Consider the following 24,187-nt stretch of genomic DNA (forward strand, 5'->3'; position numbering starts at 1 on the left):
TTAAAATAAAAATTAAATAAGATTTTATATTAAGAATCGGAGGTAGTACTAACATGAATCTAGCATAAAATGATAATATAAATAAAATGCAAGTAGGGTTGACATAAGAAATTCAGGCAAAATACATTTAACCAAAAATTTGATTTTTAGAAAAGATAATTGGCGAGGACAAAGTTGTCAATCGGAAATACACATGACAGGTCTGCTAAGCGACAAACGAGGAGGTCGGCAACTGTCGGCCGGGGAAGCGGAGAGAAAAAAGCGGCGAAAATTCTAACTTTCTCTTTCAATTTTTTTTTTTATAAAAAATGTAGCAATTATTCGTTCCCTTAAATTAGCCAGTTCAAAACCCACCAGCACTTTGAACTTCATCTCCAGTAAAAAACCTCGAAAAACAAAAAAAGAAAGCACCTTCATTCTCGAGTCATTTGTTTAAATGAAATAAATCTTTTTTAAATTTAATTATTAATTATTTTTCCCTTCCTACATTTCTCTTCCCATCCAGGGAAATATCAAGTGAATAATAACCAAAACCACCATCTCCCTCCCATTTCTCCTCTTCTCCTTCTCTCTTCTGTCTGCGCGTGGGAGCTCCGATAAATTCGCTCCCCGATTCGAAATGAACATCACTATTCGGATTGCTAGTGCTTTGCGATAGTCACAGATCTTTCAAATCCTAATACTGTGGTTTTAGAAACTGTCATTTTTATGAAACCTCCTTGGCTGATTGCATTTTTTGTTGGTACGTCTTCGCTTCTAAACCCTAATCCTGTCTCTGAAACTGTTCTTCTGCTCCTCTACTTCACTTCATATGGTTTTCCTCTGTTCAATGGTTCTCCTCACCTCTTTCCGTTCATCATTTCATTGTCCTGTTTGGGCTTTTCTTGTCTTTGTTCCTGAATCAGATTACATAGTTAGCTAATGTTTTTGCTGTGATTAGTGGTCTCTTTGTGCTATTGAGTGAAGGTCTCAGTTTGGAACTCATTATAAGTCTGTTGAAGATGTATTTTATTTGAATCATTTAATTTTTTTTCCTTTTGGAGTTGTTGAACAAGTGTCGACTAAATTGCTCTTTCTTATCGTTTATTTGATCAATATCTTGCTTTCCATGGAGTAGTGAACTCTCTGAATTGGTTTGTCAAACTTTTCTCTAGTCATGAAGTCTCTTATGTGTTGCCATTTCTGGACTAATATCTTTATCTTTTTTTTTTTTTTAAGATTGTCGTGTAATAAAATCTTCCTCTTTCACCTTATTCCTCCCCTTTTTAATTACGCATACAAACTGGACATACTATTCTTTCTTGCAATTTTTCCTTACTTCTTGTCTGTTAGGTTTGTGAAAAAAATGCTTACAGGAGATTCTTAATTTCTTATGTCTTAATTAATAATTAGGGGCTTGAAATACCTTATGTCCTGCTGGATTGACTTTAAATGATCCGGCTTTGTTGTTTCTGTTTACTTCAAATAATCATATATAAGATACAATTTTCAATCGTTCACGTAAAACAAGATGAAAATATGCATATTTTTCCTCCATTGGTGTGAACCTGTTAAAGAACCGAAATGATGCTTTATATATTCAACGCAATTAAAAATTTTTCTGCATAGTAATGCTAGGTGTAAATAATTACACAAGTTTAGTGACAGCGGCTCTATGAGCTTTTCTGTTTATAATCGCACACATGACATAACACACAATTTTCTCCCTTAGCTAACTTCTTCCTTTCCCATTTTTTATGCCATTTAATGCAGTTGAGATCATTTAGGCCCTAAATATCAACACTGAAAGTGAACGATGGATATTGCGGAGGTTGAAGAAAATATGTTCGCAGCAAGTGATGCAAAGGTATGGCCATGTATTTTGAATATATGTTGCTTTCGAAATTCTGATACTTCAATTATATTAAGTCGGGGAATGGAGATCACTTTAAGACTATGCCAGCCCTGGCCCCAACATACGAGGACTCAAATCTCCGTATGAACATTTTCTTTGTCTGTTCCATTCAATAAGCTATGCAGTGAGATATGCAATGTCTAATTATTTATTTGTGTATGTTTAAGACTACTATTTCTCTTAAAGAGATTTTGTATTCTTCTTGCTTTTTCTGGCTCATTGTTTCCCTTTGTTGGGCAAGTTTGTTTGTGCGTTCTCTATAATATTATTTAATTAATTAATAATTATCCGGTTACTTATGCAGTTACATGGAGAATTGTGCAAGGCTCTTTCAGCAACATATTGCAAAGTATTGTCAATATTTCCATCTTTGGAAGCAGCTAGGCCCAGGAGCAAATCTGGGATCCAGGCACTATGTTCATTGCATGTGGCGTTAGAGAAGGCCAAGAATGTTCTTCAACATTGTTCCGAGTGTAGTAAGCTTTATTTGGTATGATTTTTTTCTGTAACAGTTTTTCTTGTTCTTTTTGTCTGGCAGCAAGTAAAGTGAATTTAAGTTTACCTTAGCCTGTGGATTTACATGAATTGCAGGCTATAACTGGGGATTCTGTTGTTCTAAAATTTGAGAGAGCTAAATGTGCTCTTGAAAATAGTCTTAAAAGGGTGGAAGATATCGTCCCACAATCTATTGGATGTCAGGTAATGGACTCCGACGTTGGTTATATGTCATGTGTTTCATGTGTAAAATGCTCTTTGCTTTTGCGGTTTATGATCCTGCTGCAGTACTTCTGTGGATATTATTACAAGGCCTCATGATTGCTTTTTTAAACATATGAGTGAATGGGGGCTCTTTTAGATCCTTGGATTGATTATGCATACATGTTGCCATTTCCTTGTTACTTTAAATAGTCAGTGTGAACTAATATTAAGATATTTTCCATGGATGGTGTCTGTGCAGATTCAAGAGATTGTGAGTGAACTTGAAAGTATGGAATTGGCACTTGACCCAATGGAGAAGCAAATTGGTGATAATTTAATTGCTTTGCTCCAGCAGGGGAGAAAGTTTAACGACTCTACTGATAGTAGTGAGCTTGAATGTTTTCACCAGGCTGCTACTAGACTAGGAATCACATCTTCTAGAGCAGCTCTTACTGAAAGAAGAGCTCTCAAGAAACATATTGAAAGAGCTCGGGCTGAAGATGACAAGCGAAAGGAATCAATTGTCGCATATCTTTTACACCTCATGAGGAAATACTCTAAGTTATTTAGAAGTGAGTTTTCTGACGATAATGATTCTCAGGGTTCTACTCCTTGTTCTCCCACTGTTATGGGCTCCACGGAAGAATGTGTTGCTGGTGGTCATTCCCAAGCCTTTGACCGACAGCTCTCAAAACTTAGTTCTTTTAATTTTAAGCCAAATAATAGAAAATCAGGGCAAATGCCCCTTCCACCAGAGGAGTTAAGGTGTCCGATATCTCTGCAACTCATGTATGATCCTGTTATAATTGCTTCTGGGCAAACTTATGAGAGGGTTTGCATAGAGAAATGGTTGTGCGATGGGCACAACACCTGCCCAAAGACTCAACAGAAACTTGCACATGTATCATTGACCCCTAATTACTGTGTTAAGGGTCTTGTTTCTAGTTGGTGTGAACAAAATGGAGTTCCTATTCCTGATGGCCCTCCAGAATCTCTAGATTTTAACTACTGGAGATTAGCATTATCTGAGTCTGAATCAACAAATTCGAGATCTGTGAACAGTGTCAACTCTTGCAAATTGAAGGGTGTCAAAGTGGTTCCTTTAGAAGAGACGGGGGTCTCACAGGAAGCTGGAGAAAATGGAACTGAAATTTTGTCTGCACAAGAGGAAGATACTGAGCAGTATCTTGGTTTTCTGAAAGTCTTGACTGAAGGGAACAGTTGGAAAAGGAAATGTAAGGTGGTTGAAAGGTTAAGGCTTTTGCTGAGGGATGATGAAGAAGCCAGGATTTTTATGGGGGCAAATGGGTTTGTTGAAGCACTTCTGCAGTTTCTGCAATCAGCAGTGTCTGAAGGGAATGTGACAGCTCAAGAAAGTGGAGCAATGGCCCTCTTTAACCTTGCTGTAAATAACAACAGGTGGGCATTGCTTTTTCAATCTTGACAGTTTTAAATTATTGCGTAGAACTGCTTTTCATGTGATTACAGAATCAAACCACTAGTAGATCTAAGATATTTTCATTATCATATTGATCTGCTCGTCTTTCGGCCAATTATTATTTTTCATGGGGCTCTTTTTATGTAAAATTCTAGACCACGGTCAACTTGTGAATAACTTGTTTCAAGTGCATTATATCTGCTCATTTTGTTGATTTGCCTCCTGCATTTCATCTTGTAATGGGAGTGCTGCTCTACTTGATGGTGAAGATGAACAGCACATCATGGGGCTTGTCTGGTGTGGTAGTTCTAGAATGGAGCGATGCCCCTTTCTTCCTCAATAAATAAACAGGAGAAGAAGTAAAGAGATGACATGCATAAAGTAAATTGGTGTTGAAAACTGATCATTCATGGTCAATGTTGACAATGATATGGTTATAAACATGGCTCAAGTTTTACTTATGTTATTTTTCAGCATTAGTTTTTGGTTTAGATATTTCACAATAAAGTTATTGTTTATAACTTAAAAAGGTATTGGCTTATCGTCAATATAGACTTAATCCTGTTTCTGTCCAACAGGAATAAGCAGATCATGTTAGCGGCAGGACTATTATCATTGCTAGAGGAAATGATCTCTAATTCCTCCTCCTGTGGCTGTGCAACGGCCCTCTATCTGAATCTCTCTTGCCTTGAAGAAGCCAAGCGTATGATTGGCATGAGTCAAGCTGTTCAGTTCCTCATCCAGCTTCTGTGTCAGCCTGACATTGAAGTCCTGTGCAAGCAAGATTCCCTTCATGCATTGTATAATCTATCTACTGTACCCTCCAATATTCCAAACCTCCTTTCATCAGGCATCATCAATGGCCTTCAATCCCTCCTTGCAGGCCAGGGTGATAGTGTGGGGACGGAAAAATGCATAGCTATTTTGATCAATTTGGCTCATTCTCAGTTGGGAAGGGAGGAAATGATATCATCTCCGGGGCTCATAGGCGCATTGGCTACCATACTGGACACGGGTGAGCTCGTTGAGCAAGAGCAAGCTCTATCTTGTCTATTAATTCTATGTAACAGGAATGAAATATGTAGCCAGATGGTCCTGCAAGAAGGTGTAATACCTGCATTGGTTTCATTATCAGTGAATGGTTCCTCAAGAGGAAGAGAGAAAGCTCAGAAACTCTTGATGCTGTTCAGGGAGCAGCGACAGCGAGACAATTCACCTCCCAAGACACACCAGTTTCCGCCAGAAACTGATGACATAGAGATGCCGCCTCCCGAAGCAAAACCGTTGTGTAAGTCAATGTCTAGGAGAAAAATGGGGAGGGCGCTTAGCTTTTTATGGAAAACCAAGAGCTATTCTGTTTACCAGTGTTAGGATCCTTGTGTTGTAAATTTCTGCTTGTATCTCTAGTTTTCTTCCCTGCGCTGATCCCACGCCACTAGTGCCTTTTTTTCTTTACTTTTCCTTCCTTTTTTGGGGTCTTCCTAGCGAAGAAGAGATGTACAGTCCTGTGTAATTTATGGATTTTGTTTTCTTCTGTTCCTCTGTTCATTGTAATATTAAAAAGTGATAGATTCAAAAATGGAGAGGTAGTTTGTGATTGTGAATGGTGTGTCGCGTAAGGAGTTGTCAAGCGCGATAGGATTTAGTAACTTGGACGGCCAGGTTTGGAGGGAGGCGGTCCAAGCGTGCGTGGCCATGTCATTTTCCTCCCGCAAATTAATTACGACGTGTGGGCGTCATCTTCGGTCCATGTTACTCGCCTCGTATTGCGCGTGGTGCCGTCATGATCGGTATTTCGTCTTAATGCAGTAATGCTTGCGTCGAATTCTTCTGAAGTTGACTCGTAGAAATATCCAAGCCCATATTTGTGAAGAGTAGTTGAGGCTGGAGTTAAAGCATTTGCCTATTCGCAAAGTTGCTTCGATTTTGAACCAACTGATTTACTTTTATATTTTGATTCTCAAATACCTTTCCCTCAAAAGGATAAGATCAATGAGTAAAAAGTAATGGAGATACGCCTTGCATCATTAGTTTTGGCTTGTAAACATATTTAAGGCAAATCATGGGAAGGTCACCCAGCAAACGGTCATATGTGATCAAAGGCCTTATGCTCGTGCGCAAGTGGAAGGTTGTGGGTTTGGTTCTGCTTGTTTGTTTAGTGTCTATTATTTCAATTTGAAAAAAAAGTCAGATGTGAAAATAACGAGTTTTGATTTTTGAATGCATGCGAATCCTCTCCTATGAAGAAGCCTAACAAGAACTTTTGTGCGGGAGACTCTTGGCCTACCAAGATCCTTAGCTGGTTTCCAAAAGCTAATTACTCTTCCGGTCCTTAATATAAGACCTAATTATTGAGCTGATTTTGATTCTAAATATAAGATCTATTTCTCATATTTATCAGTTTTCTCTAAATTACCCTTATGGATACTCCCTCAACCATAATCAAGTAGAAGAGGAAGATTGGGTATTAAGAAAGATAATTATGGTATTTTAGGAAAAATGTGTTATATTTCTTATAATTAACTAACTTACCTAACTTTCTTAATCCAATCAAATTAGTTAAATGGGTCTTATATTAAGAACATGAGGAGTATTATCAAATCAATACCAATTTCAACCAGTGTGTCCGTGTGTGTAATTTGTGGGAGTGATGATAATAAGAAATTGCCATATATGAGACCTTTTATTTCTTTGCCAACAATTTGAATTATTGATCGCGATGGAACAATATTTTGCTTAAAAGGTAGTAGTGAATTTTAAAATTAAATGATAACTTTATTTTTCAATGATTATAAATGAAAAAAAATTCTATTATGCATACTGGAAAATTTGGATCCATAATCTTCCCTCGTTATAGGAGATAATGGCATGCACTAGATAACAGTAGACGTGCTTTATTTTCTAGTGTATCAAAAAAAGAAAAAAAAAGAAAGGACATGATGGCATGGTGTCATACTAGGGTAGTAATCAATCGGCTTCTTTTGTGTGCGTATATATTTCTTGTGTCTTTAAGCAAATCAAGGCGCCAGAGATAACAAGCATAACAAATGAATCTCTTAAAAAGGAAAAAAATTATTGTCATAATTCTCATAGAACTCGGAGTATTTGATTCTAGTTAAGCGTCTACAATGTACAGAACAGAAATACAAGATAAAGCTATTCATTCAAAACACTTGAACAATAAAAAAAATAAAAATTGAATAATATGGTTGCCCTAATAATTAACATGAATTGTTAGTAGCAGTGCCATTAGTCTGTACATGGAACCTAAGAACCATAACGGCCAAAACCCACAGACAATGAGGCCGCATTTTCTTGTTCGTATTATCATCATCAATCACCACGAACAGAATCCGTCCAATTTTCTTTTCAAATAACATGTTTCATGCTTCATAGAGTCCATCCAGATTCAAACAATCCCAGAATTTGATCTTCTTTCTTCATCCTTCCTTCATCCTCATCTTTCATCAATGCTTCCTTGTATGAGCCTATCTTCTGGACACCACCGTTCACACCCTCATCCTCATCTTTCATTAATGCTTCCTTGTATGAGCCTCTTTTCTGGGTTGAAGCTTCCATGGCGTCCCTTTTGCTTGCAGCTTCAGAAGGCTCTGGTGATGATTCTAATACAGAAAAAAACCTAATTCCCTCATGATTACTCTCATCGTTGTCGGTTCTCTCTGAGTAATCCAATCCACAAGGGATCGATATAGAAACCAAACAATTCAACCACGAGATTAGATAGAGCAATGTGCACTCCAGAGCCGGGAATTGGTGGATAATTTCAGGAATTTTGTTCAGAGCATCATCGAATTTTTCTGGCAGGGACATTATCACAAGCACAAGATCGTCATTCTTGACGAACAAATGCGATGAAGGCGGAAACAATGTCCTCGATTATCTTTTGAACTACTACAAATTGATCATCCAGAAAGGACAGGATCGTTAACCATTGACATTGAACAGCGTGGATGATAGGATTTGCAGGCTCTGCAAGATTTACGATGCTTCTCCAGGCTGAACCTAATGGTCCATCAAATTCTAGGGTTTTTCTGTAGGCAATGTCAGCCATTGCTAAGATCGAAACTCCAGAGGCATGTAAGAGTCGATTTCCAGTTTTCGTGCTTCTGGTTACGGCTTTCTGCTGAAAAATCAAAATCCAAATCAAAAGAGAAGAACATCCTAGTGTTCATATATCATCTGAACTGTTGCATTGTATTGAATGCTCGTGACATCTATCAAGTCCAATATGAATTGTTTATAAATGATCCGTTCTTCTTCATATATTACAGAATTTCCATTGAAATAGAGAACTCACTTGCAAAGAAACATTGGCTGATGACATTTTGGAAGATTGAAGCAGAGTACGCCAACTTGGTAAGAATGAAACGAGAATAGAATATCTATGAATTACCAGAATATTTCAGTTCTTATAGATTATACTGATATCTATGAATTGGTGGGTGATGTAATGGAAAGATTGAAGCATAAGAAGGCCAAATTGCTTGAAACCAAGATTCTGCGGCAAACCTTACCCTTCCGACAACTCAAAGATTTCTGATCTTTTTTTGGGAATGTAAAAGCTAAAGAAGGGCCTTTCTAAAATTCAAGAATTGGATGGCCCTACGATAGACAGTGTTACGAGAATAGTTCATGGAAACATTTTGCGTAATGGGTTCATAGCGACAAATGAACTGTAATGCATTGCCTTTCATCTCATGACATCACCATGAATTGCAGGATCGTGCCCCAAAAATATTTTAGGCACCCGAGTTATATTAATATTTTGGAGAAATTGATCTCCTTTTTTTTTTTTGGCCAAAAAGAAATTGATCTCCTAACGCCTGTGAATTGGACTCATTTGTGATTTTGTTCGTAATATTTAATTCATGTAATTCAATTCTTATAATTTTGACTTGTTATTGGTCTCTAAAACTTTGACTTAGCAATTAAGTTATAATTAAGTCAAAATTATATGCATTAAGTTATACTACTTCCCGTCCTAAATATAAGAGTTAGTTGACTAATTTGAATAAACTAAGGAAACAAGTTAAGTTAGTTTTTTTATAACAAATATGTATTATTTTTTAAAAAATATTCTTACTAATCAAGTGTATTGATTAGAACTATTATTATTAGAAGGATTATCTTAAAAAAAAAATAGATAAATATGAGAGACAAAATAGATCGGGGTCTTATATTTAAGATCAAAATAAAAGTCAAACAGTGTCTTATATTAAGGACCGGAGGTAGTATCAAGTTAGAATGAATTACAATTGAGTCAAAACTATAAGAATTCAAAATTTAATTTTTTATGATATTTATTTAATTGACTAATCTTATTAGTTAAAAAAAGGAGCAGCTCTTATTAAAGTGATTGTTTAAGGAAAATTAAAACATATTTTTCTAAATAACCAACTTAACTTATTTTCATAAATTAGTTATTTTATCTCATACAATACACATCAATTATATATATAATCATATATTATTCATAAAATGCATGGGATTTAAATTTGAACATTATACAGTAATATTGACTTTCAGACAGACAACCCAAAAAAAGGGGAAAAGATAACACCCCAAGAGGGAGTAAAACCTTTTGCCTGATTTATCAGTTTCTTGTGGCGTGGCAAGGCATCACCCATTCCCTCCCAAAGAAATTATGACTGTATGATAGAGTTGAACCACACACACAAACCCACAAACTAAAGAATAAAGAAAGCACTATATATATATATATATGTATGTATGGCATCGGATTCGATCCTCCCCAGCAAAATGAAGCTAGCAGGAATTAGCCATCAACTTCACCTCAAACCCCAAAAGAGACATCTCCAACCTGGTGATTCTCTCTTCCTTATCATCCTCTCTTTGTTCTTGTTTTGTTCTCTCTATGGCATTTATCAAACTTTGTTTCTGCAAATTAATGTTCCTCATTTCCTCTTTCTCTATCATGTCAAAACCAGAAAAATCATCGCATCCTGTCAACGACGACCCTTCTCGCCTTTCTGTGATTCGTACGTTTCGCTTTTACTACTTTTATATCCTTTTACTTTCCTGCAGTTTACTAGTGCTATATTTATTTAACTGAATTTAATTACGAATATAGCGATTATTATTATTATTAGTAGTAGAAGTGAAATTGAATTGGAAGGATTTGTATAGAGCAGGAGTACCTGGAGATGGAAGGTGTCTGTTTAGATCAGTTGTGTACGGAGCCTGTCTCAGATCTGGAGACCCATCTCCAAGTCAATCCAAGCAAAAACAACTCGCTGATGATCTCAGAAACAAGTACAGTAAGATGTACATTTTTTACTTTTTGACCTTTTGTTGAAGAATACTTTAAGCTTTTAATCTTAGAATATATATATATATATATATATATATATCTCCAACATACACATGAGATCTCTCATTAGCTAGTGTTCTGCTTCCTTCTAAAGCTACATGCATAGTGTAACCTATCTGTCTCACGGGAGAAACATTAAATTAATGTTTGTATTTCAGGTAGTGGATGAATTCATCAAGAGGAGAGCTGACACTGAGTGGTATTTATGATTCATAACTTTTTTTTAAAAAAAAAATTATCTTTTTAGAGAAAAATGTCAATAAAGAAATAATCAAACCTGTTTATAAATAATTACTATATCTTCTTTCTTTGTTTTTTTTTCGCTTCCATTGGACGACGACTTTGTAATGCTTATATATTATACAGGTTTCTAGAGGGTGACTTTGAAACCTACACAGGGCAAATGAGAAAGCCTCACATATGGGGAGGAGAGCCTGAACTTCTCATGTCCTCTCATGTTTTACAGTAAAAATCACTTTACCTTTCCAAAGCCTCTCTCTCTCTCTCTGATTTTCTGGGCTAGCTTTTATGTTATAATTCTAAGGATAAGGATTTGGAAGATCTCTTATGAAAATCTTACTGTTCTATTTTGTTCAAAACTTGGTATTTTGGAAGCATAGTTAATAAGGTGTATGTGTGTAATGAAATGTGTAGGATGCCAATAAGAGTGGTGATGCAAGACAAGAAAAATGGAGGGGTGAAGGTAATAGCAGAATATGGGCAAGAGTATGGGAAGGAGAGCCCAATCCAACTGATGTATCATGGCTATGGTCACTATGATGTACTCAAGACTCCTCCTCCTTCTTCTTCCTTCTCTCACTCCTAAACTAACATCTTCTTCTATAAGGATTAACTTTACAACATCTATATTGGTAGGATTCTACATCACTCTCTCTTTAACATGCACTCTCACTTCAAATTCTCTTCTCTGTTTCTATCAATTTGTATCTAGCTATCAAGCAAATTGGTTCTAATCTAATTTATGATTAGTTTAATTTCATTGCTTTTTTTTTAATTCTAAATGTAAGAGTTAGTTGACAGTTTTGATTTGATCTTAAATGTAAAACTTTAATATACTTTTATCTTTCAAATTTATAATTTTGTTTTGAATGATTGCATATATAAGAAGAGTTCTCTTCAGTAGAAGTAATTTCCTGTGTAATTGATCAAAGGGAGTACTTTAAGAAAAATAATAACACATTTTTCTAAGTAACTAACTCAACTAATATAATAAATAAAATAGTTTTATAGCTCCTATATTTAGGATTGAAGGGAGTAATTTCAATTTCTTTCAACATTTGGTCAATGAATTCTATGTCTGATGTGATATGTAGTTTTTTTATTTTATGCCTGAGTAATGAAATCAATTTCTTCTACCATTCATCAAGCAATGAGTCCTATATCAAAAGTGACAATGATAATCACTTCAACTCTTGGGATTTGTTTGTTACGAAAAAATGAAGAGGAGGGGAGGGAGGGGAGGAGGAATTTTTTTTTATATTATAGCTTCATTTATAAAATTAAAGAAGGGGGTTTTAAAATTTTAATAAGAGAAATGTAATATAAAAGAGTATAAGAATTAATTAAAATCTTTTAAACTCACTTTTTTAATTTTCTAAATTGAATTACTCCTCCTTCTCTCCCTCCGTTCTTTCATACCAAATGAGCCTTTAAGGGATAATAATTCCCTTATTATTATGCTCTCTATTTATGATCATCAGAGGGTTCTATATATATATTGATATTACGCTCTCATTTCATTTGTTTCTCATCCATCACAACTGTTTGTAGGTGATGAAATGAGCAGAGAAGGAAGTTCCTCGTAAGAGGCAACACTTTACTGATATTGATGGATATTATGGATAAACAAAATTTTGTTTATCCTTATTCTGTATGATCATGAGTTCATGAGCCCTCATATATCATATGCCTCTTACTTTCAAGTACAAATAATTGCTTCATTTTGTACAATATCAACACCTCAGAGTGGCACATTAATGACGGCTGAAATTAAAATCAAAGAGGGAGAAACAGAACAAGTTTCATAAATGGAAAAATAAAAATAAAAATGCACATTGTTGAATAATAATAATCAATCTATTTAGTAAATGCCTGATATGTAGCTTTGTACTATAAAACAAGCTTTCCTTTGTCTCTGCCTTCCTGGTTTTCCCCTGAGAAAGCCACAGAGGCTTCAAAGCTTCTTAAAAATGGCGATTCTTATGAACTCTTCCTCAGTTCACGCATCAAATTCCTTCTTTGATAGCCAAAAAGAGGCCTTGCAAACGACAATACAGACTCTGCGTTTCTTTCTCCAAACAAATGTCTCCTTCATACGCCTCACTATTGTACTCCTAAATCCCAATGCAGATTCTGAAGCAGCAATTCAAACAAATGAATAAACCTTTGTTCTTCCAAGTCACATGGCTGCAAAGCTTGGATTATGCAACACTCTTAGATGTCAGATCAATAATGCTAATTGTAACTTCAACTCTGTGACAAAATCTGGAGATTTCTGCTCAAATGATTTTAGTAAATGCATATGGCGATTCTGCAACTTCCATTGCAAGCTCTGTTCAGTGGAGTGAGGTGTTCGAGAAGGCAAATTTGGAGGATATTGGAGTTGAAAGTGTCATCAAATCTACCAATACGTCGATATTGGCGACTGGTGCAAAAGATAGAAAGGCATTAAAGAAGCTCATTGAAAAGAAGGAAATAAACAGAGGTGAGCAAGATGATAATGGATTCTCGGGTTGCTTCCAGCATTTGTCGTTGTAGTCTTGTTGGTGCCTCTAGTCTCATCAAGACCCAACCATAATCTTGAAACTGTTCATCCATATTCTAACTCTAGACAATGCAAAAACATTTGAAATGTTGGGATATTACAAAGACATTAGAAAAGGGTAACAAGTCATAACAACAACAAACGGCATTCTTCTTTCCTTCTCTCATGCCAAACAAAATTGAGAGAATTGTAATAAAGTTTTAAGGAATAAATATAATTATTAAAAATTCCAAGCAGTCTGTAATGATAAATTTCAGGATAAAAAATAACAAATTCTCACTTGTTACTAAGAATTTTTTAGAATTATTTTTTTTTTTTAGTCCATGGTAATTCTCCCAACAAAATTTGTGTCTCCCTCTTCAATTTCCTTCTAACCATGAAAAAAAAAAAGAAGAAAAATCCTCAAACAAAAGCCCTTATATAATACTACCTCCAGTGCTATTTATTAAATTATTTTACATTATTTATATTTTTTTAAACTAATTTATTCCTTTATAAATTAATATATAATTTAGTTATTTTTAATTTCTTCACATTATTCATTAGTTAGTACAGATGGTATAATTTAAAGTTCAATGCCCGAGTAAGAAACCCGGACCGCGAGAAAATATTGCAATTATAGTCCCAATTTCCATATTAATTGCAGAAGCCCTTACATAATACTCCTCCGGTCCTAATTATAAGACCCAATTGACTTATTTGAGGAGATTAAGGAAGTAAGTTAAGTTGGTTATTTATAATAAATAAGTGTTGTTATTCCTAAAATATTTGCTAATTAAGTATATTGGCTAAACTATCATTATTAGAAGGTTATCTTGGAAAAAAAAACTAAATAAAAAGAGAAATGGATTGGGTCTTATAATTAGGACCAAATAAAAAGTCAAATTGGGTCTTAAATAAGGATCGGAGGAGTACTACCTCCGGTCCTCCACTCCTATTTACTAAATTACTTTACTTATTTTATATTTTTTTAAACTAATTTATTTCGTTTATATTAATATGTAGTTTAATAATATAATTAAATATTTTAAAAATATACTACTTTCTTAATATAAATTTAGTTTGATTTTTATTTTAATTCTAAATAGGACCACAATCCATTTTGTCTATCATATTTATTATTTTCTTAAAAGATAATTCTTCTAATAATAGTAGTTCTAATCATAAACTTGATTAACAAGTATATTTTAGAAAGACAATACCTATTTATTATAAATAACTAAATTAACTTATTTTTTTTAATATACTCAAATTGGTAAAGTATTTTTTATATTTAAGAACGAAGGTAGTATGATATTACTAAAATTAAATAATTAAGTAATATTACTTCAGGTTTTAATATAAGAACTTGTTTGAATTTTATTTTGATTCTAAATATAAGATTTTAATATATTTTGTCTCTATATATATATATATTTTTAAAGATAATCTTTGTAATAATAGCAGTTCTGGATTTTTAAGAAATACTACTACAATATTTATTTATTACAAATAACTAACTTAATTAATATTATAAAAAAACTAACTAAACTATTTTTTTTAATCTATTTAATTAGTGAACTAATTTTTATATTAAGAACTAGTATTACTGATTTTTAACTCACATTGTTCAATTAGTTGCACTGTAATTTACTCCCTCCGTTCCTTATTATAAGAGACAAATAACCGAAGTACGTTGATCAAAAAAACAGTTAAAGTTAGTTAAGAACAATTAATGTTAAAAAGTATAATTTTTTTCCAAAAATGCCCTCATTAATAAGGAGAGAGAGCACGAGAGAGAACAATTAAATTATTAAAGAAAGAGAAGTGGGAGGGAGAGAGAGTGTGAGTTGGAAATAATAATATGGGTAAAATAGTAAATCAACACAAAAATAGAGACAATTGTAGTGTCTTTATTATAGGAACATGGCATAAGCATCAAGTTCTAAGGAACGGAGGGAGTAAAGTTCAATGCCCGAGTAAGAAAACCGCGGCCGCGACAACATGCTGCGATTATAGTCCCAATTTCCAAATCCTGAACTAGTTACACTCTCAAAGCTTGAGTGGAATTTGTGTCAGGTTGGAGCTTTCGGTTTTCTTTGTCAATGGCAAACCTTCCGATAGTCCAATACGAAGAGAAAATCATAGAGACGGTTGAGCAGAATCCGGTTGTGGTAGTAATTGGTGAGACCGGTTCCGGAAAGAGCACTCAACTCTCTCATGCTTCACCGGCGAGGCTACAGCAAATCTGGTATCATCGGCGTCACGCAGCCCCGGCGGGTCGCCGCTGTCTCTGTCTCCAGGTATGGGCTGCTCAAAAGTTTGTGTCCAATGTTATGGTGACCCAACAATTGATGACCAAAGTTTTTGTTTGATGTCCGTAGACGAGTTGCACAAGAGCTTGGCGTTCAGCTTGGTGACGAAGTTGGATATGCCATTCGATTTGAGGACAGAACTTCAGATAACACACGTATTAAGTAATGTCATCTAGCTTGCTTTGGTGGCCTTTGAGTTCTGTATTACTTTTTTTAAAAAATATATATTATTGGGTTTCTAAATTTATGGTTGTGATCTGCTTAGATACCTTACTGATGGAGTTCTTCTTCGCGAAAGTCTAGCTAATCCCGAGCTAAATCAATATTCTGTAATTATATTGGATGAAGCTCATGAAAGGAGCCTAAATACGTAAGATTACTTTTACTTTCGAATTTTTTAAAAATCCTTATAGAATTCTCACGTGTAAATGTTGGACAATGTTGTCTCTAAACTCTAATTGATTCATTTTTTTTTTTTTTCCATGCAATTGGTGGTTTGAATGACTATTGTCAGGGATATTTTGCTGGGGCTCATGAAACGTTTAGTTAGGCTTCGTGCTTCTAATCTAAAAGTTTTGGTCACGTCAGCAACTCTTGATGGTGACAAAGTATCAAAGTTCTTCTCAGATTGCCCCATATTGACCATTCCAGGAAAGTTGTACCCGGTGGAGATATTTTATAGCACTGAACGTCCTTCAAGCTATCTCGAGTCTTCTCTGAAAAAAGCAATTGGTATGACATAAATTTCAATCGGTATGCAGCCAAAATGCATCTTCATGGTTCTTAAAATTTATAAAGAGGGCAATGGTAGTTAAAATTGTTCTAAATGGACTAATGGACCAGCTAAGAGGGATATGTTTTACATTTGAATGTGAAATTTCCATATTCATATGGATGCGGAAAAACTATGTTCCCTCCTTTTAGCTTCTTTACTGATTGAATAATCAGTAGCTTCTCGAGTAAAAGGTTAGAAGACAATGTCATTTTGTGTTGATTTGACTTGTACACATTCCATTTCAGCTTTATTATTTCCTAAAATCGTAATTTCTATTTTCAGTTGATAATGCGGTGTTGGTGTTACAGATATACATGTTAGGCAACCAGAAGGTGATATTTTGATATTCATGACTGGGCAGGTAGTTTTCTTTTATGTGGATTTCACCCTTTAACTTGCTGTTCTACAGTTTAATTTTATGATATATCATGTAGCGATTGAACTAGTCTTCATGATCCTTGTGCAGGATGATATAGAAAAGTTAGTATCCAAGTTAGAAGATAAAGTTCGGTCCCTTGAGGAGGGTTCTTGCATGGATGCTATAATCCTTCCCCTACATGGTTCTTTGCCACCTGAAATGCAGGCAAGTTTTTTTGCATTTTTAATCTTTCTAGTTGAAAAACATGCTTGGGAGTGAAGAATGCCATCGCTAATTACTGAATCAAATTCCTAAGAGATTTTTTTTTCCCCAAACGAATGCATGTTTTAATTGAAGGTGGGATAAAATAATACATTAAATTAAATCTCAAGCTCCTATAAAGTGAATATCAGTGTTGGAAATAAACAGATATTCTTCCATAGAGTATCTCTGCTGTTGGGACTTGTGTGACGTGCTCTATCTCTTTCTCTGCAGCAGCAAACTTGACTGATCAAACCTGCAACTATTTCTAGAATAATTTATTCTTCTCATTTTTTCGTCTTTGTTTTTATCTTGTTTTCCTCACAATAATTCATCAGATATATTCTCTTAGCATGCAATTGAGGTTGAAAAACATTTAAGTTTCTTAATCTGGGAAAAATATCACATATAATCGAACATTTTTGAGGTCTGGTACACTTTAATGGCTGATTATCTGTGGTGTGATGTTGCAGGTGCGTGTGTTTAGTTCTCCACCCCCAAATTGCAGGCGAATTATTGTTGCAACAAATATTGCTGAAACTTCCTTGACTGTTGATGGTGTAGTGTATGGATACTGTTACTTAAACTGTTTGACTATTAATGCTTAACTAATGACATGCATACTTTGATGACTATCCACATATGACTTTCAAGGTGAATTCAATGATGATGATAACAATACAGATGCTTTTATTTTTCTGTAGGCCATTTGTTTTCATCTCGGCCACAATGGTAGAAATGTTTGGAATGCCTCCATTATAATTCACTGGTCACTTTAATTTTTTTTTATTCCAACAATTTTTTATATTTTAAAATCACATAATTAAAATGTAGTTGGGAGTTAATTAAATTCTCACTCTTCCTAATACATTTTAACTTCTCTTCCAAATCATACTTTATTTTCAATTTTTGTATATTGAAGCTTTCAAATATTATTTCATTTGTTGGCTAACTTTAGAACCAAATAGCTCAAAGCTACATTTTTATGAGACGACAATAACAGCACTTTCCTCTTTTATTTACATCAGGCACATAAATTTACTATGGTTGGTTTCTTATGTAATCTTGTGGATTTTAGGTATGTTATCGATGCTGGGTATGTAAAGCAAAGGCAGTACAATCCATCAACTGGCATGTATTCGCTTGATGTCGTCCAGATTAGCAAGTAAGCAGCCAATAATTGCATATCTCGTTGTAGCTCAAATAATGGATATAATACATCTGATCTCAAAAAAATGGATGTAATACTTCACGTTAGAAAGAAATTGGATTTTTATTATTTTTTTAAGAAGATTGTTCATGCTTACTAGGTGCATAAGAGCCATTAGATTAATTCGAAGCTGCTAGAGAAAAACATTTTGTGTTAATCATTGCCACTTTTCTTTAAAAGTTGACACAAATTTCATGAACTTAATAATGATTTAAAGTAATTTGTGACATTGCAGAGTGCAGGCTAGTCAGCGTGCAGGACGGGCTGGACGAACACGTCCAGGGAAATGCTACCGCCTGTACCCTTCTAGAGTTTATGACGATGAATTCTTAGATGTTACAGTTCCTGAAATACAGCGGTCTTCTCTTGCTGGCTGTGTTCTTTACTTGAAGTCATTGGACCTCCCAGATATTGACATCCTCAAATTTGATTTTCTTGATTCCCCTTCAGGTGAGGAAATTTTTTTGTTAAAAATATTATAAATTTTTGGTGTAAGGACAGTTAAACTCCTTCAAGACTGAAATTCAGAACCTGCTCCCTGAAAGTCTTCTCATCTTCCGGTTATGTGAAAAGATTCAGTTCTTTTTTCTTTTGGCTTTCTGTTTTTTTGTCGTCGTCGTCTTCTCCTTCTTCTTGTTTTTTTTTTTTAATCTCAACTGAGCTGTTTATCATTATGTCGCAATTTTGGTTATATCAATCTACCAGAAATAGCAAACCCAACTAATTTCTAAAAATGTTTCTAAGTACCAAGAATTTTCGGATTTTGACTTGCAAAATTCTCAGTTATAATGTATTCTTATTGGGTCTCATCTTTGGTCTTATGATCTCAAACTTTTAAGCATGTCGTGTTCATTAGATGGTTCTCAACTTCTGATATTCTTGATCCTTGAAGTTAGTTAATTGAACGGGCTTTGCTCTGATTTGTTGATTGGATTTGTTGCAGCTGAGGCTTTAGAAGATGCCTTGAAGCAGTTATATCTGATTGATGCTATTGATGAAAATGGAGAAATAACAAACGTTGGACAAAAAATGGCCGGTACTAGATTTCTTTCGTTGAATTTTAGATGTTTATATTGAGGTTTTGCATGAATAATCTTGAAGTTTTATGCCATGTCAACTTGAACAGTATCTTGATATCCAATTCCATTTATGTAATTCTTTTCTGCATATATTGTCAGTTATTACCAGTATTGTTATCTACGTGTGTTTCAGTTATTCTTGGCAATGGAAAATGTGCTTAGTGCAAACAAAATATCATCCTTCCTTCTCCATCATTTTGCTCAAATATTCTTATTATTCTATATGCTCTGAACTCGGTGATTTTTCCTCTTTCATTATACAGAGCTTCCGTTAGAGCCTTCTCTGTCAAGAACTTTAATGGAGGCAAATAATTGTGGTTGCTTATCCCAAGCTTTGACGGTTGCTGCCATGTTATCAGCTGAAACATCATTGTTATCAGGGCGGAGGTTGAGTTATCTGAAATTTCTTTTATATATGATCATATCATTTAGAAAATATTTTCACTCTATTCTTTGTAAACATTGAAAAAAAATTTTACTGGTGGGTTTAGCAGATATGCTAAGAAAAATCTAGTCTGTATTCCTCTGTTTCTATGATTTATTCAATCATGAATTAATAAGGACTTAATAACTGAGCTTTCATATCTTTCCATTTATGCGCAGCAAGACTGAGAAAAAGAGGAAACACACCATGCCCAGCCTTCCTGATGGTTCTGGCTTTGGTGACCACATTCAGTTGTTGCAGATCTTTGAGTGCTGGGATCGGACTGATTATGACATTGGTTGGTGCAAAGACAATGACTTGCAGGTACCCTTAATAGATTCCGGCACGCCTAAAATGACTGATGGGTTCAGTGTTAGGCTCTTGCAATAAACTCCAGTAGTTAAGTAATATTTATTGGGAAGGCTAGTGCTCCCCTTGTTTTGTGTGTTATATTTTGACCATTCGATAAACATAGTAGTAGCATTTAAAAGAAAAAACATATTGCATTTCTCAGAGAGAGGTTCTTCTGTAGTGCTTCATGTAAGTGCATATTCAGATTTCATTAGGGCAATGCAATACAGAGGAGGTTGAGCTCTTCCGCTGTTGGATCTTCAAAATATGTAACATAATTCATTTTGAGATGATTAAACAGTGGATAGCGCAACCTTTTCCGAAGTCCAGCTCTCTTGAGCAAAATCCTTTCCATTAAAGAAGAAACGCATTCTAGACATGTTTCCTTGTCACGCTTGTTTTAATAATTATCAGAAGTAACTGATTACAGGTGCGAGGGATGGTGTTTGTCAAAGATGTTCGTAAACAGTTATCCCAGATAATGCAGAAAATAGCGAAGGGTTTGTATTCTATATTCTTGGGGAGTTATACTAGAATCTCTTTGTTCTTGCATGTCAACGGATGTATTTCTCTGGCACTCTCAACTTGAGAAAAGGAAATTATTATTCTTGCTTGATTTCAAACACAATGCACAGGCTCTATTTGTACTAGTCCTAGAGGGCACTTTTGTCCAGAAGATCATCAGACAGACCATTAAAAGCTAAATGAGGGATTATTGGGTTATATAATTTATTATGGAAGTTACAAGAGTTGTCAAAAAACATTGTTTGTTCCCTAACTCATGTAACTTTAGGTGTTGTATGGGAGGGGGTTTATTGCTTGAGTAGTTTTGCAGCATGGTTAACAAATTCGGCCCTTGTTTTGACTTGCGAATCCATTGTATCCTTTTGTCTTTTGAATGTTACTGAGTGAAATTTATTTCCCGGTGAAAGTAGGAGAAAAAAGAAAAAGAGATGCACGATGTTTTGTGGTTCCAGCTGTACTCTCCTTTTGTCTTTTTTTTTTTTTATAAAAAAATTAGTCAATTCTTAGTTGTTAGCAATTGCGTTTTTCCTGTTGATATTATTCTGCAACAGGACCACTGGATGTACGAGCACATGGAAAAAGTGAAGAGAAGCGGTTATAAAAATTTGAGGAAGTCCTTGTGTGTAGGCTATGCTAATCAGCTGGCTGAAAGGAAGCTTCATCATAATGGTTATCGAACTCTGGGTTTTAAAGCCCAAGTAGTTCAGGTATTAATGCTGTTTAGACTGAGTTGTTGTTGCGACTTGCGAGCTTGCGATACATATCACTTGTTTTCCTTTGCCATTTCATCTATTTCCGTTGATGTTATTTCTTCTTCAACACCTGCACTTGAAATCCATCTTCTAATAATCAACCCTGCTAGGTGAAATGGTATCCTCCTACTCGGTAATTTTCGACCTCATACTGAATACATAGACACATCAATGACCCAAAACTTTCTTTGTAGGTGCATCCATCCTCTGTGCTTAAATCGGATGATCTGGGAAAGTTCCCAGACTACGTTGTGTACCATGAGCTAATTGCAACTCCACGTCCATACATGAGAAATGTGTGTTCTGTTGAGATGAGATGGGTTATGCCAATTATCAACAAGCTCAAGACCTTGGATGTGCGCAAACTAAGGTTAGTTTGTTCGTTGAAATTGCAACCTTTTTTTTTTTTTTAACAAAAAAAAAAATTGACAGGTTTGCATGTGATTATTGTTGGTTCCTTTTCCTACGGACCATGCTCACAGTTGATTCTACTTGTAATCTTTTATGTGAAGCAGTGGTGGACTTGGTCATATCGAGGAGGAAACTGAGGAAAAAGCCCCAGATTTGCCCAAGAAGGATGCCGATGTTGCTGCAGTTCCTGATGACCGTGAAAGCAGAATCCAAGCTGCTAGAGAACGATTTCTTGCTCGCAAAGGCAAGAAATGATTGCCAGGAGATGGTGGTGATTTTGACATGATTGGCAGTTTGATCATTTGTTTGAGAAACAGATTAGCTGTTATACTGACCCAGTATGATCTGAGATCCTGAGTTCTGAGACTGGTGAATCCATTTCTGTGCTCTGTCATGTCTATCATCCTCAAGCAGCTTCCTATCTCTTGTAAGCCTTGGAAGATTATGCACAGTATGCATAAGGGGGCTTAATGCTACTCAGGTAAATTGGTTCAAGTGGCTCATCTCTTTTTAGTCCCCTTGAAGAGGAAGCAATGAAGAAGATAGCGGAGAATGATTGAAGTTATCTGTTAGTCCATTTTTCAAGTACGTGAAACTAAGATGGACTACATTTGCTGGTGAATTTGAGATGGTTAGCTTGAACTAAGATCAGGAAGCGTTGCACAGGCGTGGTCCCTTTGAAGCAAATTGGAAATGAAAAGGTCCGACGAATGGACCAATCATTGCACAATAGTTCTTTTTAGAAAAATGCAAATTTTGCTTCGCCTGTCTGAGATACCCTCTATATGATTGCAAGGAGTTCATTTTGCTGTTTAATTATAATGTGATACATTGTTGACGCATTTTAAGGGAAGTAGTGAACATAGCAAAAAATCGTACTTCCCCTTATTTATAAATTACGCCGTTATATTTTTAAAATATTGCATTATTTTATTTTTATTTATTATCATGTAGATTGTTATTTTTTTGGAAAGTGTATAAATCAAATAAAGATAAAATTGAGAAGTTATTAAATTTTAAATGTTTAAGTATTTTCTTAAATTTAGTATGATATATTGAAAGTAATTTATAAATAGGATTGGGAAACACTTTTTAGGAAAAATAAAAATTATTGCTTCTCTGATTTTTAATATAAGATCCAATTGATCAATTTGGAAAATTAAAAAAACCAAATAAATTATTGAAAGAATTTATATTTATTGTTGTTTTCAAACTAATTTGTTAACTTATAAATTGATATATAATCTAACAGTATAATATAAATATTTTTAAAAGATCATATATATAATTATAATTATTTTATTTTTAATTTTTTTTAATTAATCAATGCACTGATTATTATTTTGTTTTTTAGGCTCGGTAACGAGATACACGTTAAAAAAAAAATATTTCGCAATTTGCAGAATTTTCTGTTTTTTTAATGCCTTTGGTATGGTAGCTGTTAGCTGTCGGTATGTCAGCCGAATTTTAAATTTCCAATCCTTGTCCTTACATGTTTGGTGTTGGAATGATATAGAATTTATATTTTATATTAGCTATTTTCATATGCGTATAGTCATTTTCACGCATCTCATAATTTTATTTATTTATTTTATTTTGTCGACCGTAATCCGGACTGGTCTATTTCTTTCCCCTTTTTTTCGGCCAAGTATGTTTTGCCAATTGCCATACTGAAGTCATTTGCTTGGGGTGGTATAATGTTGGTTTTGACCGATGAGATTGAGCAGTGAGGAAGTGGGGAACCAATAATTCCTCTATTCTCCTGTGGAATAGATCTTACGGCTGTCGCATTTACTCGTAAGTGGGACCCGACTATTATTATGAAGGCATTAAAAAATTAAAAAATAATTTTTTTTACCAAGAAAAAAACTAATTGGATGAAGGCATATTATCAAATTAAAACGACAGCACATGAGGCCAACTTGCCAAAAAAATAAAAGGAAAAATTCCAAGATATTCATTTCACTCGATAGGACAAATCATTCTTCAAATGTCTCTTTTGTGATTTTGTTGAAGTCCAAAGTTTTGTGAGCAAGGGATTCGAAGTACATAACATTTTCCAGCCGCTTTTATTTCCCACAAAAGATGCGAAAGGGAGTCTACCCAAACAGTCAATTTTTGCATGTTTCCCTCAAGTTTTATAATCCTCCGACTCTATATTTCAAGAACGTAAGTGTTGGTTTTGATCTTAAATATAAAATATTAATATTTTTATTTTTTAAATTATTATCTAATTTTTAGATTAATATATAAATATTCTAAAGATATCATGTCATATTTGTCAGAATTAAATAATTTATATATATTTTCTAATCTCAACAAATTAATGAAACAGGCAAACAACTCTTATATTAAGAGTGAGAGAGGTACAATAATAATTAGTTGCAAAGTTCAAGCATGTTAATTAGCCCCCATAAAAAGATGTATATTTATAATTTCCAAATTCATAAGTATTTATTTAGAATTAGAATTTGCTGGCAAAAAAAATTAGGATTTTATGGAACATAGATACCCCAACGATTATAATATAAATATATAGGTTTACATGTGATATTCATTTTTAGGAGAATTACAATGAG

The 24,187-nt window shown here is 34.5% G+C and overlaps 4 protein-coding genes and 1 long non-coding RNA gene across 6 annotated transcripts; 4 read left to right on the forward strand and 1 right to left on the reverse strand.

Annotated features, from left to right (window-relative positions):
• The first annotated feature begins 518 nt into the window (after positions 1 to 518).
• Positions 519 to 5,628, forward strand: LOC114729337 (U-box domain-containing protein 45-like). Of its 2 annotated transcripts, XM_028916330.1 has the most exons (7): positions 519 to 742; positions 1,393 to 1,430; positions 1,727 to 1,846; positions 2,199 to 2,384; positions 2,486 to 2,593; positions 2,853 to 4,012; positions 4,610 to 5,628. In XM_028916330.1, the coding sequence occupies exons 3-7, from the start codon at positions 1,796 to 1,798 to the stop codon at positions 5,400 to 5,402; spliced, it is 2,298 nt and encodes a 765-aa protein (XP_028772163.1). In that variant the 5' UTR covers positions 519 to 742; positions 1,393 to 1,430; positions 1,727 to 1,795; the 3' UTR covers positions 5,403 to 5,628. The 2 variants fall into 2 exon arrangements, with proteins under 2 accessions (XP_028772163.1, XP_028772162.1); XM_028916329.1 differs by lacking the exon at positions 1,393 to 1,430 and having other exon boundaries at positions 1,753 to 1,846.
• Positions 5,629 to 7,421: 1,793 nt separating this feature from the next.
• Positions 7,422 to 8,691, reverse strand: LOC114729358 (uncharacterized). Its single transcript, XM_028916355.1, is given in 3 exon segments — positions 7,422 to 7,922; positions 7,924 to 8,175; positions 8,350 to 8,691. Coding segments are annotated over 3 exon segments (780 nt in total). The 5' UTR covers positions 8,377 to 8,691.
• Positions 8,692 to 9,807: 1,116 nt separating this feature from the next.
• On the forward strand, positions 9,808 to 10,317 carry LOC114729340 (uncharacterized). The gene is made up of 3 exons (XR_003738733.1): positions 9,808 to 9,876; positions 10,001 to 10,051; positions 10,200 to 10,317. It is a non-coding gene; the product is annotated as an uncharacterized LOC114729340 (long non-coding RNA).
• Positions 10,318 to 10,543: 226 nt separating this feature from the next.
• Positions 10,544 to 11,362, forward strand: LOC114729339 (OTU domain-containing protein At3g57810-like). The gene is made up of 3 exons (XM_028916332.1): positions 10,544 to 10,582; positions 10,750 to 10,848; positions 11,038 to 11,362. The coding sequence occupies exons 2-3, from the start codon at positions 10,787 to 10,789 to the stop codon at positions 11,207 to 11,209; spliced, it is 234 nt and encodes a 77-aa protein (XP_028772165.1). The 5' UTR covers positions 10,544 to 10,582; positions 10,750 to 10,786; the 3' UTR covers positions 11,210 to 11,362.
• Positions 11,363 to 15,160: 3,798 nt separating this feature from the next.
• Positions 15,161 to 22,526, forward strand: LOC114729338 (probable pre-mRNA-splicing factor ATP-dependent RNA helicase DEAH4). Its single transcript, XM_028916331.1, is given in 18 exon segments — positions 15,161 to 15,365; positions 15,367 to 15,450; positions 15,532 to 15,624; positions 15,728 to 15,832; positions 15,977 to 16,194; positions 16,546 to 16,598; positions 16,704 to 16,820; positions 17,330 to 17,421; positions 17,935 to 18,021; positions 18,302 to 18,516; positions 19,010 to 19,102; positions 19,409 to 19,532; positions 19,749 to 19,893; positions 20,351 to 20,420; positions 20,997 to 21,040; positions 21,042 to 21,152; positions 21,392 to 21,567; positions 21,713 to 22,526. Coding segments are annotated over 18 exon segments (2,091 nt in total). The 5' UTR covers positions 15,161 to 15,252; the 3' UTR covers positions 21,864 to 22,526.
• The last annotated feature ends 1,661 nt before the right edge of the window (positions 22,527 to 24,187 follow it).

The sequence above is a fragment of the Neltuma alba genome, unplaced genomic scaffold (genome assembly GCF_004799145.2).
Source record: "Neltuma alba isolate B1F8T4 unplaced genomic scaffold, ASM479914v2 tig00012629_pilon, whole genome shotgun sequence".
Classification (NCBI taxonomy): Eukaryota; Viridiplantae; Streptophyta; class Magnoliopsida; order Fabales; family Fabaceae; genus Neltuma; species Neltuma alba.

What these genes read in the sequence shown, in the direction of transcription:
- LOC114729337 (XM_028916330.1), top strand. Translation starts at nt 1,796, where the DNA reads ATGGATATTGCGGAGGTTGAAGAAAATATGTTCGCAGCAAGTGATGCA. An exon ending in CACAATCTATTGGATGTCAG is followed by an intron (nt 2,594 to 2,852) that starts GTAATGGACTCC and finishes GTGTCTGTGCAG; the next exon opens with ATTCAAGAGATTGTGAGTGA. An exon ending in CTTGCTGTAAATAACAACAG is followed by an intron (nt 4,013 to 4,609) that starts GTGGGCATTGCT and finishes TCTGTCCAACAG; the next exon opens with GAATAAGCAGATCATGTTAG.
- LOC114729339 (XM_028916332.1), top strand. Translation starts at nt 10,787, where the DNA reads ATGAGAAAGCCTCACATATGGGGAGGAGAGCCTGAACTTCTCATGTCC. An exon ending in ATGTCCTCTCATGTTTTACA is followed by an intron (nt 10,849 to 11,037) that starts GTAAAAATCACT and finishes TGAAATGTGTAG; the next exon opens with GATGCCAATAAGAGTGGTGA.